Source organism: Clytia hemisphaerica, unplaced genomic scaffold, assembly GCF_902728285.1.
Source record: "Clytia hemisphaerica strain Z4C2 unplaced genomic scaffold, Clytia hemisphaerica genome assembly, whole genome shotgun sequence".
In the NCBI taxonomy this organism is placed as follows: Eukaryota; Metazoa; Cnidaria; class Hydrozoa; order Leptothecata; family Clytiidae; genus Clytia; species Clytia hemisphaerica.
Window position 1 is genome coordinate 1,806,007 of NW_027103728.1, and position 17,100 is coordinate 1,823,106.

General features: G+C 35.7%; 2 protein-coding genes across 2 annotated transcripts; one reads left to right on the forward strand and one right to left on the reverse strand.

Moving 5' to 3' along the window:
* The first annotated feature begins 6,745 nt into the window (after positions 1–6,745).
* LOC136804898 (uncharacterized) lies at positions 6,746–9,256 on the forward strand. The gene has a single exon (XM_067061408.1). The coding sequence runs from the start codon at positions 6,746–6,748 to the stop codon at positions 9,254–9,256; it is 2,511 nt and encodes an 836-aa protein (XP_066917509.1).
* A 1,071-nt stretch (positions 9,257–10,327) lies between these two features.
* LOC136804985 (glutamate receptor ionotropic, NMDA 3A-like) lies at positions 10,328–16,760 on the reverse strand. Its single transcript, XM_067061522.1, has 5 exons — positions 16,290–16,760; positions 14,151–14,659; positions 12,600–13,593; positions 12,227–12,390; positions 10,328–11,941 (listed from the first exon to the last, which is right to left on the reverse strand). Exons 1-5 carry the CDS (start codon positions 16,617–16,619, stop codon positions 10,399–10,401), a joined length of 3,540 nt encoding a protein of 1,179 aa, XP_066917623.1. The 5' UTR covers positions 16,620–16,760; the 3' UTR covers positions 10,328–10,398.
* Positions 16,761–17,100: the final 340 nt, after the last annotated feature.

A 17,100-nucleotide genomic window follows, 5' to 3' on the forward strand; every position in this document is an offset into this window, starting at 1 on the left:
GAAATGTTATTAGATGCTCTATGTTGCACTTGTCTCACTCCGTATAGGTGATAGAAATGTTATTAGATGCTCTATGTTGCACTTGTCATACTCCGTATAGGTAATAGAAATGTTATAAGGTGCTCTGTGTTACACTTGTCACACTCCGAATAGGCTAGAAATGTTATAAGATGCTCTATGTTACACTTGCCACACTCCGTATAGGTAATAGAAATGTTATAAGATGCTCTGTGTTACACTTGTTACACTCCGTATAGGTAATAGAAATGTTATTAGATGCTCTATGTTGCACTTGTCTCACTCCGTATAGGTGATAGAAATGTTATTAGATGCTCTATGTTGCACTTGTCATACTCCGTATAGGTAATAGAAATGTTATAAGGTGCTCTGTGTTACACTTGTCACACTCCGTATAGGCTAGAAATGTTATAAGATGCTCTATGTTACACTTGCCACACTCCGTATAGGCTAGAAATGTTATAAGATGCTCTATGTTACACTTGCCACACTCCCTATAGGTAATAGAAATGTTATAACTGTTCTATGTTACACTTGTTACACTCCGTATAGGTAATAGAAATGTTATTAGATGCTCTATGTTGCACTTGTCTCACTCCGTATAGGTGATAGAAATGTTATAAGATGCTCTGTGTTACACTTGTTACACTCCGTATAGGCTAGAAATGTTATAAGATGCTCTATGTTACACTTGCCACACTCCGTATAGGTGATAGAAATGTTATAAGTGTTTTATGTTACACTTGTCACACTCCGTATAGGTAATAGAAATGTTATTAGATGCTCTGTGTTACACTTGTTACACTCCGTATAGGTAATAGAAATGTTATAAGTGTTCTATGTTACACTTGCCACACTCCGTATTATAGGTGATAGAAATGTTATAAGATGCTCTATGTTACACTTGTCACACTCCGTATAGGCTAGAAATGTTATAAGATGCTCTATGTTACACTTGCCACACTCCCTATAGGTAATAGAAATGTTATAACTGTTCTATGTTACACTTGTCACACTCCGTATAGGTAATAGAAATGTTATAACTGTTCTATGTTGCACTTGTCTCACTCCGTATAGGTGATAGAAATGTTATAAGATGCTCTGTGTTACACTTGTTACACTCCGTATAGGCTAGAAATGTTATAAGATGCTCTATGTTACACTTGCCACACTCCGTATAGGTGATAGAAATGTTATAAGTGTTCTATGTTACACTTGTCACACTCCGTATAGGTAATAGAAATGTTATTAGATGCTCTGTGTTACACTTGTTACACTCCGTATAGGTAATAGAAATGTTATAAGTGTTCTATGTTACACTTGCCACACTCCGTATTATAGGTGATAGAAAAGTTATAAGTTTTTTGCTATTATGTGATGTTGGGACGGGTTTTGGAATAGTGTGACCCACCCATTAAAGCTTTAGCGTGGGCGGCCGCCAATAGACCATCATCAGGATATCTAGACAAATATAACACCAAGTTTCGTAACGGAGGAGAGCGGGCGGTGTGGGCGTTTGGTTCGACTTCACTTGGAATAGCCGGAGTAATACTCCGTATAGTTGGCTATACGGAGTATTACTCCGAATAGATGCGGTACTCAGGTCGTCACACTACGTTCCGTCCGGTCCGCAATGTGCAAAAGGTTGAAAACAAGGCGAATATTAAGGGCCTGTACATACCAAAAGAATAAGAGTCGATTGTTAAAATAGCTTTAAATAATGCAAAAGGGACCAACACCAAAGTTTTCCATCCAAAAATAATTTTCAAAGAAAGGTTTCAAGCAGAAATGATCAATTTTTCAAAAATATAACTGTATTAATCAAGTAATTACCATTATTTAAAAAGGTTACAGTGTAGCTAGTCTTTTAAAAGATAAGATGGAACATTTCGGTTCCGTTAGTTTCAGCTTTATTTACTAATGGCGGGAGATCTTCCTCAAAGCACATGGCACAATCATGCGGTGAAAACTAGTTTCAATCAGCAATTCCGCCCCTTCAATTTTTTTCGTTCTTTCTAGTCCGTGGTAATTTTCCGGGGGTCAGGATTCGATTATCAGTTAGGGTCAGGGTTGCTAGTAACGGCTTGTCACTGTGCCGGGTGCATACTCGGCGCCTTGGGCCCCGCAGGGTTGCTAGTAACGGCTCGAATTTCAGTCAGGTTTAAAAAGGGGTACTTTTACCCATATTATAATAACATTACCCCCGTCTTTTGCCAGTTTGGTATAATATGTTATGAATTGCGTGATTTTGCTGTGCGACGATAGCTCAAGTGGTAAGGCGTCGGGTTTGGAACCCAAGGTTGCTTGCATTTGGTGGTTCGAACCGAGGTGTGGGAGTATAGTTTCAGAATTAGCAAAATAGCTTCAAATAGTCAAATTCAGAAAAAACTAAGTCCAGAAATCAGAAAAAACAGAGTTAGAGATAGGAAATAGGGAAAAAGAGGAGAAGGGCGGAATTGGTGATTGAAACTAGATCTTTCCCAATCATGCTTTTTAAATTTCAAAATAAGAGAAGACATAGATCATCATAGATAGGACTCATCGATAGATCGAAATAAGCGTACTCAAGCAAAGGATCAGGTAGGACCATCTTTTCATCATTGTGGTGAAGATGCACTTTATTCTTATCCCCCTTATTATATATAGCGCCTTATAGACCTTTTTTCAAAGAGCCCACCCTGTTGAATAATTATGTAGTCCAGCAGAAAAACAATGATAAAACCACGCATAATTATTACAATATGCATGATACAGTAATTATGCATGGCTTTATCATTGTTTTTATGGCTGGACTACATAATTATTCAACAGGACGTCCTCTTTGAAAAAAGGTCTATCTTTAAAAAAGCCACCATACACTGACCATACATAATTCAGTAAAAACAAAAAAAACACATACCTCTGCATATCTTTGTTTTGTTTACATTACAGTGTTATTAACTCCTTGGTCCCAACAACACGAGATTTGTTACCCATTTTTTGAAATAATGTATGTATGTTATGTCTGCTCTTTGATTTGTATTATCCAGACAGACGACGGTACTAATCGAACGTTGGATTGTGATTGAAGTAATCAATAATGATCGATAATTAATAATCGAAGGTGGTCAGTGACCACCTATCGATTTTATCGGTGATGGAATACTCACTGGACTCCAGATTATGGCATTTTCTTTGACCATTTTGGATTTGTTCAATCATTTTGATTACTTTTTGATTACCTTCAATCATATTGAATACCTTAAATTGTATTGAGTACTTTCCAACCTTCGATTTTATGAAATATGTTGACCCAGTAGCAACGCGTCAAAATAATCTGAAACCAAGTTTACTTCAGCCAATTATTCATGCGCGAAAATTACTTTCGTTTTCTCCGACCAATCAAAATGCGCGATATGAGTTACTTGAGGAAACCCAGGGCAAAGGCACACAAAATGGCAGGGGGAAATGGCTGGGAAATAGGGGGTCAATCTTTATGGCAGGGCTTCTTTTTGTGCTTTGGTTTTAGGTCAGTTTTTTTTTTTTTTCTGGATTATTTTAAAAAGTAATTGTCAATTGTCAGCCAGTTAGTCACACTAGCGTCCCGCCAAAATGCGTATCAAAGATTAATGCTGCGAAAGCGCTATATCGTTTACTTGACTCTCAAGCAAAAAAATGCGCCGCAAAACTTCTAAAGGGATTCATGAAAAAATAACCCGGCGCTTTTTAATGAAATTAACATTTTCAAAAACTTTGAGAAATTGCCTAAAATTTGAGCCATAGATGAAAAAATTTGAGCCAAGCCAACCTTGAAAACTAATTTGAAGATCAACTTCCCAAGAAAAAGATCTACGGGGGAGACGGAACCCACCTAGATCCGCGCAGTGCCGGATAGGCTATTTCCCGGAAATCTTGCCGAACCTCAAACAATGACCCATTTACATGTGCGGATTTATTTTTACTTTAGCGTATAAACAAGGCCTTAAAAATCGAAGCGCTGTCTCGGGAATTGAATGACAACATTTGGTTGGTTGATATTTGGCTGCTGCACGTTCGCAATCTGTCATTTTGTCTCATTTTGAGTTTTCAAGTTTTAATTGATTGTCTTGGGATCTTGAACTTGATTCAGGTAACTCTCATCCTTGTTGTTGAAATGTATCCTGTAGATGACTGATGTTGTTTTTTCTGAAAGCTAGATTTCCTAGTGTGACTAACTGTCAGCACCAATGTCAGTTTAGTGATAAAAAATGACAAAAGAAAATGTCATTGCTTTTCTTGCTCTAAAAGCTATCTTTAAAAATTTTCCAAGGCTAAAATGACTGTCAATTTGTATCCTTTATTACAATGAGCATCACCTTCAGTATAATAAATCTTTTTGTAGGAATTTGACTTACGATTATTATATTTCAATATTTTGTAAATATTTTTGCAAGAAAGTACCTTTTTTGTCAGCATTATGACATGTACAAAGAAGAGATATTAATAAGATGTTACTAGCCAGCACCTTACAATTCTCCTAATTTTAAGCTATAATATGATGTTGGTTACTTGATTGGAATACTGTTTTGTTTGGTTACTGAGTTTATTCTGGTCTTACTTATTCTGGTCTGTAAATTTTTGAAGTAGGAAAGGAAAAAATTGAATTAATTAAAAAGCAGTAGATTTTCACTACCTGTCAGAGAACGGCACTTGTGACAAAAGTTTTGTGATAATCTTAAATCTAACTTTATCGAAACCATCAATGAAAGGTTTTAGCACCATATTATAATGAAATTAAGTGTCATTTAACAAAATTAAGGGCGGAAAGTGGTACCGCAATAAGTACCCCAATTGGTGACCAATTGGGGTACCATGCTTTTTAAAATAACCCGGTTTTTCTTAAAGATATATCATAGTATGGTTATTGAAGTAATCAATTGGTTATCGAAGTTGTCAAAGTTATCAAAAGTAATCAATAAAAATCAAAGTACTCGAACGATTATCGAGTCTTCGAAGGGTTGTTAAGAAAGTGATCGAATACTCACAATTGTTTTTTTAATTGTGGTACTCAACATTCGATTGTTAATCGATAAGTGGTTGTTTGATTACTTCGATCATTATCGATTACTTAGATAATCGAATTTATCGATTAGTACCGTCTGGTATTATGTTCACCATAGCCAAGAGTATAATTTTGACTTCAAAAAAATGTATACTATGGGCCTAGTTGCAAACAAACTCGGTAGAAACATGCTCGCCTTTGCCGAAGACTTTTGGTATTCCCAAGGCAATAAAATATTTTGTTATCAAACGTCTACGTTATTCCCAAGAGCAAAAAAAACAAACAAACTTTTCCTCTTTGTTTGGAACACGTTAATATATCAAAACAATCAGAAACGACAATGTTTTGATTTTGGGAGAAAACACTAGAATCTGATTGGATGCGATAAAATGAGCTGCACCGAGAGTAGTTTGCAATCAGTCGTTTGTATAAGTGTAGTGAAAACTCGTTGAACAGAGGTGAGAAATCACATCTGACACTCTGGAAAGCCTTGAAATATCCTTCACTTACTTTTTTAAAGTTTGTTTTAGCCATTGAAACTACATGTTATTGCTTAATTTATTAGAATTGAAGAATGAAAAGGCTGCTTATTTTTTCTGTCATCTTTACGAGACTTCATGACCATCAGCTAAATTTACCATATACCATTAAATGGTGATGAAAGAGAATTGAAAAAAAAATCACCATTAAATGGTGATGAAAGAGAATTGAAAAAAAAAGTTTTCAGATTTAAAGCCTTTGCAGCATGTATTATTGTTAAGTGAAGCATTCTAAAGTAATAAAGCCTAGGATACACATGGATGAAGTTGCAGAAAGACCTGTCGATTTTTTTATTGAAAAATTAATTAATGGAATCGATTTTTTGTAATGGCCTCCTATGATGTAATGAAATTTTTGTTGTTCTTTTTAGATTGTTTTTTCTAAAATCAGGCAATACTGTACAGCTTATTAGAAAAGTTGATAATTGCCTGGAATGTGAACACTTATTTGGTATCAATAACCTCCTTTTAAATGATGTCGATGGTGATGAATTCAAATTAAATTTAATCAGAGACAACACCAAAGTAATTGATACTGGTGATACATATACATTAGAATTTAGAGAAGCCTTTTGTATTAAACAAAAGAAGCCTACCTTGAATCATGGACTTAAGGCCTCCAAGGAGCTTCAATTATTTTAATTAATTATATTTTATTACATTGACACATACACGTTTTTTTTTTATAAGAACAAACTATATAAGAACATAAGGCTTCGAGGCCCAAAAATTTAAGAACATTCTAAGAACATTCTAAGGCTTTGGAGACTTAAAAACATGCATTTTCTTAAGAAATTACACCAAAATGCTCAAAAAATGCTGAAAATAAGAACATTTTAAGAACATTTTTAGGCTTCGAATCCAAAAAACTAAGAACATCCGAAGGCTTCGAAAATTTTTGACGTTCTTATAAAAAAAAAAACGTGTATCGCTTCTATTGCGTCTCTATTCCACTTAGTCCTTCTTTCTTTTGTTTTAGCAATCGTTTTATTCCCTTGATGCATTTCATAATTTTTCTAATTTTTACTGAACTTGTACATAAAGTAATGCTTTTAGAATTTCATTTTACTCTGTCTTGATAATGATTTAGCAAGTGAATCGAAATATCGACCATATTTTACATCATGTGTTATTCTTTTTGATAACTTAAATTTTGAGTTTCTCGAAGATGCACCTATTCGGAATTTGTTTTCTTCTTTATTTAATCAATGTTTCGGCTGGAAAAGGATTTTGGTTTCACCTCCGAACCACCGACAACGAAATCTATAAGCTTGCTGTCAAGTTAGAACGTATCAACAAGAAAGTTTTGAAATGCAAATTGGATTTAAACTTTTTATGTAAATGTCGCGACACAAACATCACGCCAAACTTTACAAAACTGAAACAGTTGAAAGATATTGACATGAAATCTCGTTCAAAATTTTACCGTAAGCTTCTATTTAATGAAATTTCTGCCAAACATAAACGTTTGAAGGTACTCAAGAAGGAGCAGAAAGATTGCACGGATGAACTTGTATCAAAATCTACCTGGATGAAACGTAAATGCATTATCTACAGTATCAATTTTGTCATGTCGAAGTTCGAAAAACAAGTATCAGATCGACATCTCCGGAAATATGATCGTCTCATCCAAAACTATAATTATGAAAACGGACTCATGGAAAATCCTAACAATACAATCTGGAACTTATCATCACACACACTATCGAATGAAGAATACGAAGTCATCCAATATGGTCTCAATTACGGCCTTGCAATGAATCTACAAGAAAAAGACATCATCCCTTCGGTTGAAAATGTTTGGGATCAACTCAACAGACACGAACTCCTTAAAAACGACTACCACAGTCAACTACGTGCAAAAAACTGTTTGAGAGCTCTAGCGTACAATCTACTCGACCTAGAAAATCAACAAATCTTCAAAGATTCCAAGAAATTGAAGATAATTCGTAAACTCCGAGAAACTACCGCCATCTTGAAACCTGACAAAGGAAATGGTGTCGTCATCATTGACATTGCTGATTATTATGACTCATTATCTCCGATATTTTCCGACACAAAGAAATTCAAAAAACGCAATGATGATCCAACTAATACCCGCCTCAACACCTTACAATCGTATCTCTGCAAACTTCTCAATCGTGGTGAAATTACTCCTGAAGTACACAAAGAAATCCGTCCTGAAAACGCAAAAATTGCCCGAGCGCATGGCCTACCGAAAGTACATAAGAATTTCGATCATGTACCTCCATTTCGACCCATTATTGACACCACTGGCTCTACTCACTTTGGCGTTGGAAAGTATATTACAAATCTACTTCATCCTTTAACCCAAAACGAATTTGCCCTAAAAGACACTTTCGATGCAGCTGATCGGATTAACAACTTACCACGTGACCTCCTAAAGAATGATGACTACGCCCTCATCTCATTTGATGTTGTTTCGCTATTTACCAATGTGCCACTAAAACGAACAGTTAACATTATTCTTGATAGAGTTTACAAACAAAAACTAATCAAAACCACCCTCAAGAAATCTACACTAAAAAAGCTTATCTTAGATACATGCCAAAAGACTGCTTTCCTGTACAACAATCAGATCTATGAGCAAACTGATGGAGTCAGCATGGGTGCATCACTTGGTCCCGTCTTAGCAAATATTATCATGACCGAACTGGAAAAACGAGTCGTCTCTAAACTCATCAATAAAGGAACAATTAAGTTTTATGCAAGGTACGTCGATGATACATTACTCTTAGTGAAACGTTCTGATATAGAATCCATTCTTGAAAAGTTCAACAAGTTTGATAAAAATCTTCAATTCACTGTCGACCTCTTTGAAAATCAAGTACCTCATTTTCTCGATCTCGAAATCTGTCCCGATGGAATAGCTATCTTTCGTAAAGACACACACACTGGTCAGTACCAACCAGCACACTCTTTCGTACCCTGGAAATGGAAAACTGCATGGATGCGATCTCTGATCACGAGGGCAAAGAAACTCTGCTCAAAGAACAAGCTTCATCCTGAACTCGAGATGATAAAGAAATTCGCTTCCTGGAACAAATATCCAAAATCCGTCATCAATGCAATGATTAAACGTGTCCTGTCTAATCCTAAAGACAAACCCAATACCGATGATGACAAAAGAAAAAAGGTATACTTTAATGTTCATTATGCTGGTGACGTTGGTGATCAACTTGTAAAGCAATGTTGGCGAAAACTTAGTCGTTGTACCAAAGAAAGGGTAAATTTTGTAACAAAATATTCAGTGACTAAACTCTCTTTCTTCACAAATATGAAAGATAAGATAAAAAGTCTTAGCAAGTCGTACGTTATTTATGAATTCGCCTGCCCCGGTTGTACCGCATCTTACATCGGTTTGACCAAACGTACCCTCTCCCAGAGAACAAAGGAACATGCGACACGTGACGAATCATCAATCAAGTCGCACGTTGATAATTGCCTGGAATGTGAACACTTATTTGGTATCAATAACCTCCTTTTAAATGATGTCGATGGTGATGAATTCAAATTAAATTTAATCAGAGACAACACCAAAGTAATTGATACTGGTGATACATATACATTAGAATTTAGAGAAGCCTTTTGTATTAAACAAAAGAAGCCTACCTTGAATCATGGACTTAAGGCCTCCAAGGAGCTTCAATTATTTTAATTAATTATATTTTATTACATTGACACATATCGCTTCTATTGCGTCTCTATTCCACTTAGTCCTTCTTTCTTTTGTTTTAGCAATCGTTTTATTCCCTTGATGCATTTCATAATTTTTCTAATTTTTACTGAACTTGTACATAAAGTAATGCTTTTAGAATTTCATTTTACTCTGTCTTGATAATGATTTAGCAAGTGAATCGAAATATCGACCATATTTTACATCATGTGTTATTCTTTTTGATAACTTAAATTTTGAGTTTCTCGAAGATGCACCTGTTCGGAATTTGTTTTCTTCTTTACTTATTAGAAAAATTAGTCAAACAACCAACGGTAATTGTAAACAACCTTGAATGGTACCTCTAGGCTTCTTTTTATAAGAATGGTGTTTTTCATGGATATTTGATATTTACAGTATTCTTAGCATGCAATACATATGAAACTTTTTAGCATTGCTGGCGATAATTGGCAATTTATTGGTAAAGTGCTCTAAATCTAAAAATGGCGTGCTTAGGTTATTAAGTTGCCAATTCCTATGATAGTGGTATTCTTAGCATATTCTTCATTTTATTTTTTTGGCCAATTTGATTATGAATATATTGATAGTAAAAAAAGTGTACTTCAAGTTCGGCTCAAAACACTGGGGGCCCTAGGCACATAATTCTTATATCAATAGAAATGTTTTTGGATTTAGTAAGAAGTAACTGTTGATGAAATTGAGTCTGAAATTGATCATATTTTAATAAATTAGGAAAGTTTGTTTGAAAAAGATGTTTGTTAACCTACAAGAGGAATACATGAAACTTGTAGTTAATTAATTTGTTCACTTTTAGCTGTCTTTGAACTGAGAAGAAACTTTCAAGTCAATATGCTAAACCAATTTCGTTGAGAAAATTGGTTTCGTCAAATGCAATTAAAATCTCTAATCGGAAAACTTCTGTTCGGTGCTTTATAATAAATAATTAGATATGCTTGGAAGAAAAGGTCACTATTCGGCTTAATAACCTTTTCCAATTCTAGTAGATTCTAACCTGTGTTTAGTGAAGAAAATGTTTAAGAGAAGGTACGATTTATCAAGCACTCAATTATTTGTCTTTTACTATAGAAAATTAAATAATAAAGCTAAGAAGAGGACTACAACTACTAGACGAAACTGCTAGTTTGAATTATTGGTAACGTTCTTCTTCGAGCTTTCCGATGATTTATTTGTTTTTCTTTTTTCAAATCAATTTCACTGCTTGTCGTTATTCCCCCAACAACATTATTATTTTCGAAAAAGTTGTTATAAGGTAATACAGATTCGGAAATATCAACTATACTAAAATCTCTCTTTTTGATTATTCCGTTTGAAATTTTCTTTTTTCCGAAAGATCTTTTATCGCTTGAATGTTTCATTTCATTGCTCTTACTGTATTCATTGATATTCGTTTTTTCGTCGAATGAATCTTCGTGGACGCTCCCATTCGCGAAACCGTTGCATTGCTGAGGGACTTTATCGTCGTCCGTGCTATTTAGTTGATGCGTGTGTCCATTAGCAATAACAGTGCCCGAGTCCTGTAAAATATTTTCATCATGGACGATTTCGATCGTTACATGGCCGTTTGTTTGATGTTTTGGTTTCGTTATGACATTTTGCTCTTTGTTATTTGGTAACACAATAATGGGGACCCCATTAGGGATGAGTTTTGTTTCACTGTTGCTAAGCTCTAAAGAGCTGTTCTCTGTTTCAGGCGAAGGGATTTGTTCTGTGTTTTGTTTCGTAGTTATATCTTCCTTTTCTTCGACATCTGATTGGTTATTGATGTCACGTGACGATTCTTTGGGATTTATATTTGGTAAAGTGGCGTTAGAGCATAAGCTACTGGCCGAAGAGCTTCTCAAAGATTCACAATCTTCGTTGTTTGCTTCACTTATATTGCTGATTTCACTAAGCTCTAAAGTCGTGGATAAGCCCATGTCGAAATTGGATGATTTTTTGATTGATGTTAAATCTAGTCTAGACCCTCGCCTACGTTGAGCTGCGTCCGTTGCGAAATATTGACCTAAAGAATCTAAGCTTGTGCGTTGTACGGAAGAGGCGACGCTTGGTCGAGTGACGTTCCTTCTTCCGAGTCTCATCCGGATCAACTCCTCTTCTCCTTCGCTGATATCTCCCTCTGAAGATGATTCGGCCGATTCCACCGGATCTTTCTGACCGAGCATCCCGTTCTGATGAAGTTGTTGAAGGCGACTGATGTCGTCTGGATTGATAATCGCGTTGCGCCGCTCAGTCGCTTTGGTTTCTCTCCACACTTGGACTTTATCCTGGATGGGGTTGATGACTCTTCGGTGGTGTCGGTAACAAAAATGTTCGCCTCCCAACAGAAATAAGGACAAAATGAGGACTAGCAATAAAATGAAGAATAAGCCACCGAAATAATTGATCTGTACTGGTTCGTACTCTGAACTCGTTCCATTGTTAGCACACGAAAAAGGGAACCATTTCTTGTAAAGGTCTTCAATTGTCTCTTGCTCTTTCAGTTTCAAAACTGCTTGCGAAAGAAGATGTTTCCAGACAGAGTTCTTGGGCACGCTGAACGCGTATCCTCCTTGGTTCAAATTGCCGAAAATTTTCAAGCTGCAGTCTGATTGTTTTGAAGCGTGGTATGTCAAGAATGGTGTCTCATGAATAAATGCGTTCAATTTTCTGAAAAAGAAGACAAATGTCATTTTCGAGTACCTGATATTGGACCGTCCCTAACCCTGTTTCAATTTGTTTTCTTCAATCCCACAAGTATATCAAGATTCAGTTGCTGCACGTAACCCTCGTTGGAGGGATAATGTAGTTTAGAAATTCTAATATTCACAATACCTTATGTTTTCGAAAGTCTGATGAAGCATAAAGTTTCGCTTTGTTGCTAAGATATCGGTATAAATACTTGAAGGAAATCCATACCAAAAGAGATATTTGAGAGAGAAGAAGTGAACTCACCCTTTTCTGACCATATCGATTCCTTCGAGAGATTGATTGACATTGTAGTTGAGCATGAAACGGAACATTCGTTGATGAATGTCATCTCTGGAGTTCTTGAAGAAAGATTCCATACTGGTGTGAGAAACTGTTCCGAATTTGAAGTCTGATGATGGATTTCGCACCTGGAATAGAATGAGAAGTACTCACTATGGAGCAGAATATGGAAAATTCCAGATATTGCTTAACTTTAATTTGAAATTATCTATAACAACTCGTAAACCTCAATCTTAACCGACGCTAAGTGAAGGCTGTTATAGTTTTTAATTGTTTTACAATAAAGTATATCAAAGCGTATCCAAAGAAAGTTTCAAATAAATAACCAATAGCCTACCCTTTCGTCGTCAAAGCCATGGAACGGATTGGAGGTAGATTGAGAGACTTTGGAGGCAGTCAGAACGGCTGTGTATGTTGTCATGATGATTACCATACCGAAAGCAAATGCCACCGCAGTCACCCTGGCTCCCGCTCGTTGTGGATTCTTTCCCCCTAAATCTCTTTGAAATGTCAGTCCAGAGAAATAAGAGAAACCCTCTCTCCATTGATACCGTGGAAACACACCCTTATCAATGATGCGCTGTAACACCAAATGTTGGTTCTCCAGAATGTAGATCAAGTAAACACCAATGATAAAAGTGACCAGGATCCAAACTCTCAATCGCGTTGATAAAGGTGCTAAGAATTCCCAATTGATGAAGTCTAATTGGTCGTGAATTGTTGAAATCATGATTCCGAGGTCGGTCAAAAGAAAAGGTTCACAGAAATCCACTATCTTCAGTCGATCGGCGGTGGCAGTGAGCGCCGCGATTGCGATATCCGCTTTATGAAGCTGCACATCTCTGACAAGTCCGTTCCATTCGCTTGTGTTTTTATCTTTGCCTCCGTAAAAACCATCTTCGACTATGTACAAGTCAGGTGTGAAATAAAGTTCCTCTGAAATCAACTCGATGAGATCAATGGCCATTCCAACGCAACATTTATTCTCCCATTTATCAGGATGGTCGCTCGGATACCCTTTTGCGGCTGTCCGACAAATCAAGCCCTGGTCACAACTACCTCCTTTGTTCGGGTTGTATAAATGAGGGGCGTAAGATGCGAAGGGGTCATCCAAAACAGTTGCTATTCTCAATGTTGTTAAAGAGGTCTTTATACGAATCATTCGAACTAATAAGTTTGCGTCGGGATAAACGTGTATCCCCCTCTGACTGGTCCATTCGGAGATCAAACCCCAAGTAATGACGTCATCCGTGGATGAATTTCGCGCGTATATACTGATCTTTTGTTTGCTTTCATCGCATCTCGGGAATTCCATTTCAAGTATGTCGGACCTGTGGAGAGTAAAAGTAGATAGGGTTTTATGATTCATCTCGTTTAAGTTCTCTCTTCTATTCTTTTTTTCTATATCAGTTGAATTTGACTTAGAGGGCTTTTTTCATTGATTAATTATCGAGACAAGATTAGCGAGTTTATGCATTTATTTTTCTGTAACGGAGACGATGAGCATCTAATTTGCCTACATCCTGACTGACTGAGAACGACGGCCTCAAAAGTGTAAATATATAAACTCGCTCGCTAATGTTCAATGGAAAGTGAGACAACTCTTTCAAAATGGTTATTGCAATTTGGGGAGAGGGAGGGAAGGGAGGCTTTATTTCATTTTGAATACGATTCCTTGTGTTTTTTTTCTCAATATTTTTTTACAAGATTGCATCCTTAGTGATGAACTCCATCACAGAATGTATACCTATGCTATGGACCATAATATTTTTCATAGAATGTATACCTTCTATGGACCATAATTTTTTTCATAGAAAGATAAATTTTAATTGCTTCTGGCCTTCTCAGGTACAAAAAGCTCAGTCACGTAATTTCCGTATTAACTTACGTGTTTTCGAAGGTTGTGTTTTGTAGTGTTCTCTCTGTTTCTTCCACGCTTTGTTTGATTGATTCGGTTTCCATGTTGGCTTCTTCCAATCGAAAGTCTATCCATTGCCATGGTAACTGTTTTGTTTGCACATGCGCAATGTGTTGATGAAGCGAAAGTGTGATCCAAATTAAGGAGTAGTCTAAAAGTTCGTACCTGGAAGCCGCCTCCAACACCATCTCTGTTAAAGATGGCTCAAGGAGGCTTATTACTAAATCTACTCCAGACACTTTGATTTGATAAACGAGTTTCGAAATATCTTGGGTCAGCGAGTCCAAGTTGACGACCGCTTCTTGGATTGTACTGGATGAGCGAGATTCGAATGTTTTGTTGAGCGTTTGTAATATTTGTGCATCACAGGGTGACATAGTGTGAATGATGATTGATTTGGAGAAGCGGAAGTAATGATAGATTCCTTCCAATGCTTCTCTGTACTGTGGGTAACAACTTTCTGGCTTGTTTGAGTCTCTCTGAAAAAAGAAAATCGATTCAGAGAGTGGTTAATGTTACTGTTTCAAAGCAATTATAACATCACGGTCACATTTCATTTACACGATGGTCGCAGATGAGATTATTTTTCTATTTTAACAAAAAATGTTTGAAAAGGAAAAGTTGAAGCCTACGCACAGATTATTTTTATGATAACTACCCCCTTCTCTTTCTCATTGCAAAAAAGAACGAGTGCTTATTATATCGAAGAGTTTACGTAATGTTTAATGAAAGCAATAATTGGGAGAGGGCAAAGCATTTGCAGTGTTTTTAGTCTCTTTTGGGCTCCCACTGCGCACCTCAAAACTTTTCATTTCCTTTAAACCTTCGATTCACATTCTTCGTGTTTTCTCTCTATGACCTTTATGTCTCGTATGATGTAAAGTTTCGGATAATTTCGGATAATCAACATCTCTTCTCATTTTTAGCTTTCAATTTTTACCCTTAAACCAGATTTCAGATTAATTTTTATCCCTTGTGCGATATTCTTAAGAGGGTGATTCCCTCCTTTAAAACCCAATATATCATTGCTACTTTAAGGTTCATATCAGATTGCTTAGTCTGTTGAGGAATAATTCATATCAGACTTATTTTCCAAAAAATATTAATTAAAATTTTAATAATTTTTTATAAGAACAAATGATAACATTTTAACCTTTTAAATTATTTTAGAATTCTTTGACTGAAATATTTTTATACAGTAGACTTATTCGAACTGCCCGGGAAAGTTTTTGTGTTTACAATATTTTTGTGACTGTTCGACACGACAATTATTCATTTTTGAGACTTTGAGGAAGTGCTTTTTCAAAACATTATCCTGCATTATCTTTAATATTATCATTTAAAAATGAATTGTAGCGTACAACTTTCAAGTACCTTTGGTTATTATAATTATTAATATTTTGGATATATAGCACAATGTTTTTTTTTTGGTTGAAAAAGGGGTATATTTTCCCCAAAGTGTAAAAAAAATAATAAAAAATTCCTCCAAGGTCCCTTTTCAAGTTTTTGTTTTTTTGATTAATTAATTAAAGCATGAAAATTTCCTTCGTATCCTTAGAAGTCGCTTTGTTCCCTTCTAATATTATTTTTTTGGTTCCTATGCGACCGAAAAATGTTAAAAATTTCCTCCTAACTTTGTCACTTTTTGGACCAATTTCGTATTTTATCAAACCCCAATATAAAAAATATTTTTTTCCTCAAGTCTCAGCAGCTGAAATTGCTGAGCTGGATTCATCCGGTGATAACTTTACCCTAATAAAATGGACTGAAAAACGTTTCATATTTTTGGTTGATCGGATTACGAATGAAAGTTGGGTATGCAGTAAATTCTGCCCTTAAAAAGCATTGCCGAGGCCGTTTCTTTTCGAGAATTTTACAAAAATAGCTTCTGTGTAGGCAGGTCAGAAAATTTTAAAATTTTATTGCGAATTCCCATTTGCTTTTGTTGTTTGTTGCATAATGTGAAGAAGACGAAGAGTGCGGTTGAATGATTTCCCTTCCATGAAAAAAGAGCTATTTAAGTCTGTCCAACCGATAAAACTTCGACTTCCCAATCAAAAGAACTTAAGAACTTATAAAAATCTTTTAAAAGAAATATAAAAAACTTACAAACTTGCAAAGGTTTTTATCAAATCTGTACATCATTTTCCCCTCAAACTTCTTCAGTTCTGACACAATATTCGCATTCTTCTTGTTTAAAAAACTGAGACCGAAATCTTCAACGTTTTCTGTCATGCTTGCGTTTAACATGGCATTTAATGATTCTCCCACGTTTACCATCATGGATGAGTTGCCATGGTTACGTACAGTAAGCATATCCATGTGTTGAGGTAAATAAAACAAAGCTCTTGAAGTCTGCACCATCATCGAATTTTGAAAAGACTGAAGAAGAAGTAGAATTGTTTGCATTAAAACATGAAAGTGAAATCTCATTTCCATACAACAAAGGATGACAACCACAATCTTGAGCAGGCTATCCAAGCGGAAAACTTTTCTTCATTCATTGCCTTCCTTGATCGTGTTTATTCTCCGTCATACATCCTCTCAATGTGTTGTTTTTCTTTTTTTTTGTTTTTGCCTGGAAAAGTAAATAAACAAACAAGTTATCTAGAGGGAATGTTTTCTCTGCTTGCGTGCGAGATATCAATCATCTCCTCTCATCAATATCTTCACGTCCCAATATTTTTCTTATTTATTTTTTTGGACGTTTCCTACAACATTTTAAATAGAACTCATTCTTTTAATGTTACACTTTAACGTCTTCTTTTTTTCATACTCTTCTTCTTTATTTTTCTCCTCCTTTTCTCACCCTCTCAATATTGAACGACAACAAAAAGAAAAAGATCCTACAACAAGGGAAACAAAAAGCTGTATCATATCTCGGGAAAAATAATGATAAAGGAACTCAACCTCTGATAAT

Excerpts from the sequence above, each read along its gene's own strand:
- LOC136804985 (XM_067061522.1), bottom strand. The coding sequence starts at position 16,619 with ATGGAAATGAGATTTCACTTTCATGTTTTAATGCAAACAATTCTACTT. Across the intron at positions 13,594-14,150 it reads AACACAACCTTCGAAAACAC|GTCCGACATACTTGAAATGG; the intron begins GTAAGTTAATAC and ends TACTCTCCACAG. Across the intron at positions 12,391-12,599 it reads ATGGCTTTGACGACGAAAGG|GTGCGAAATCCATCATCAGA; the intron begins GTAGGCTATTGG and ends ATTCTATTCCAG.
- LOC136804898 (XM_067061408.1), top strand. The coding sequence starts at position 6,746 with ATGCACCTATTCGGAATTTGTTTTCTTCTTTATTTAATCAATGTTTCG.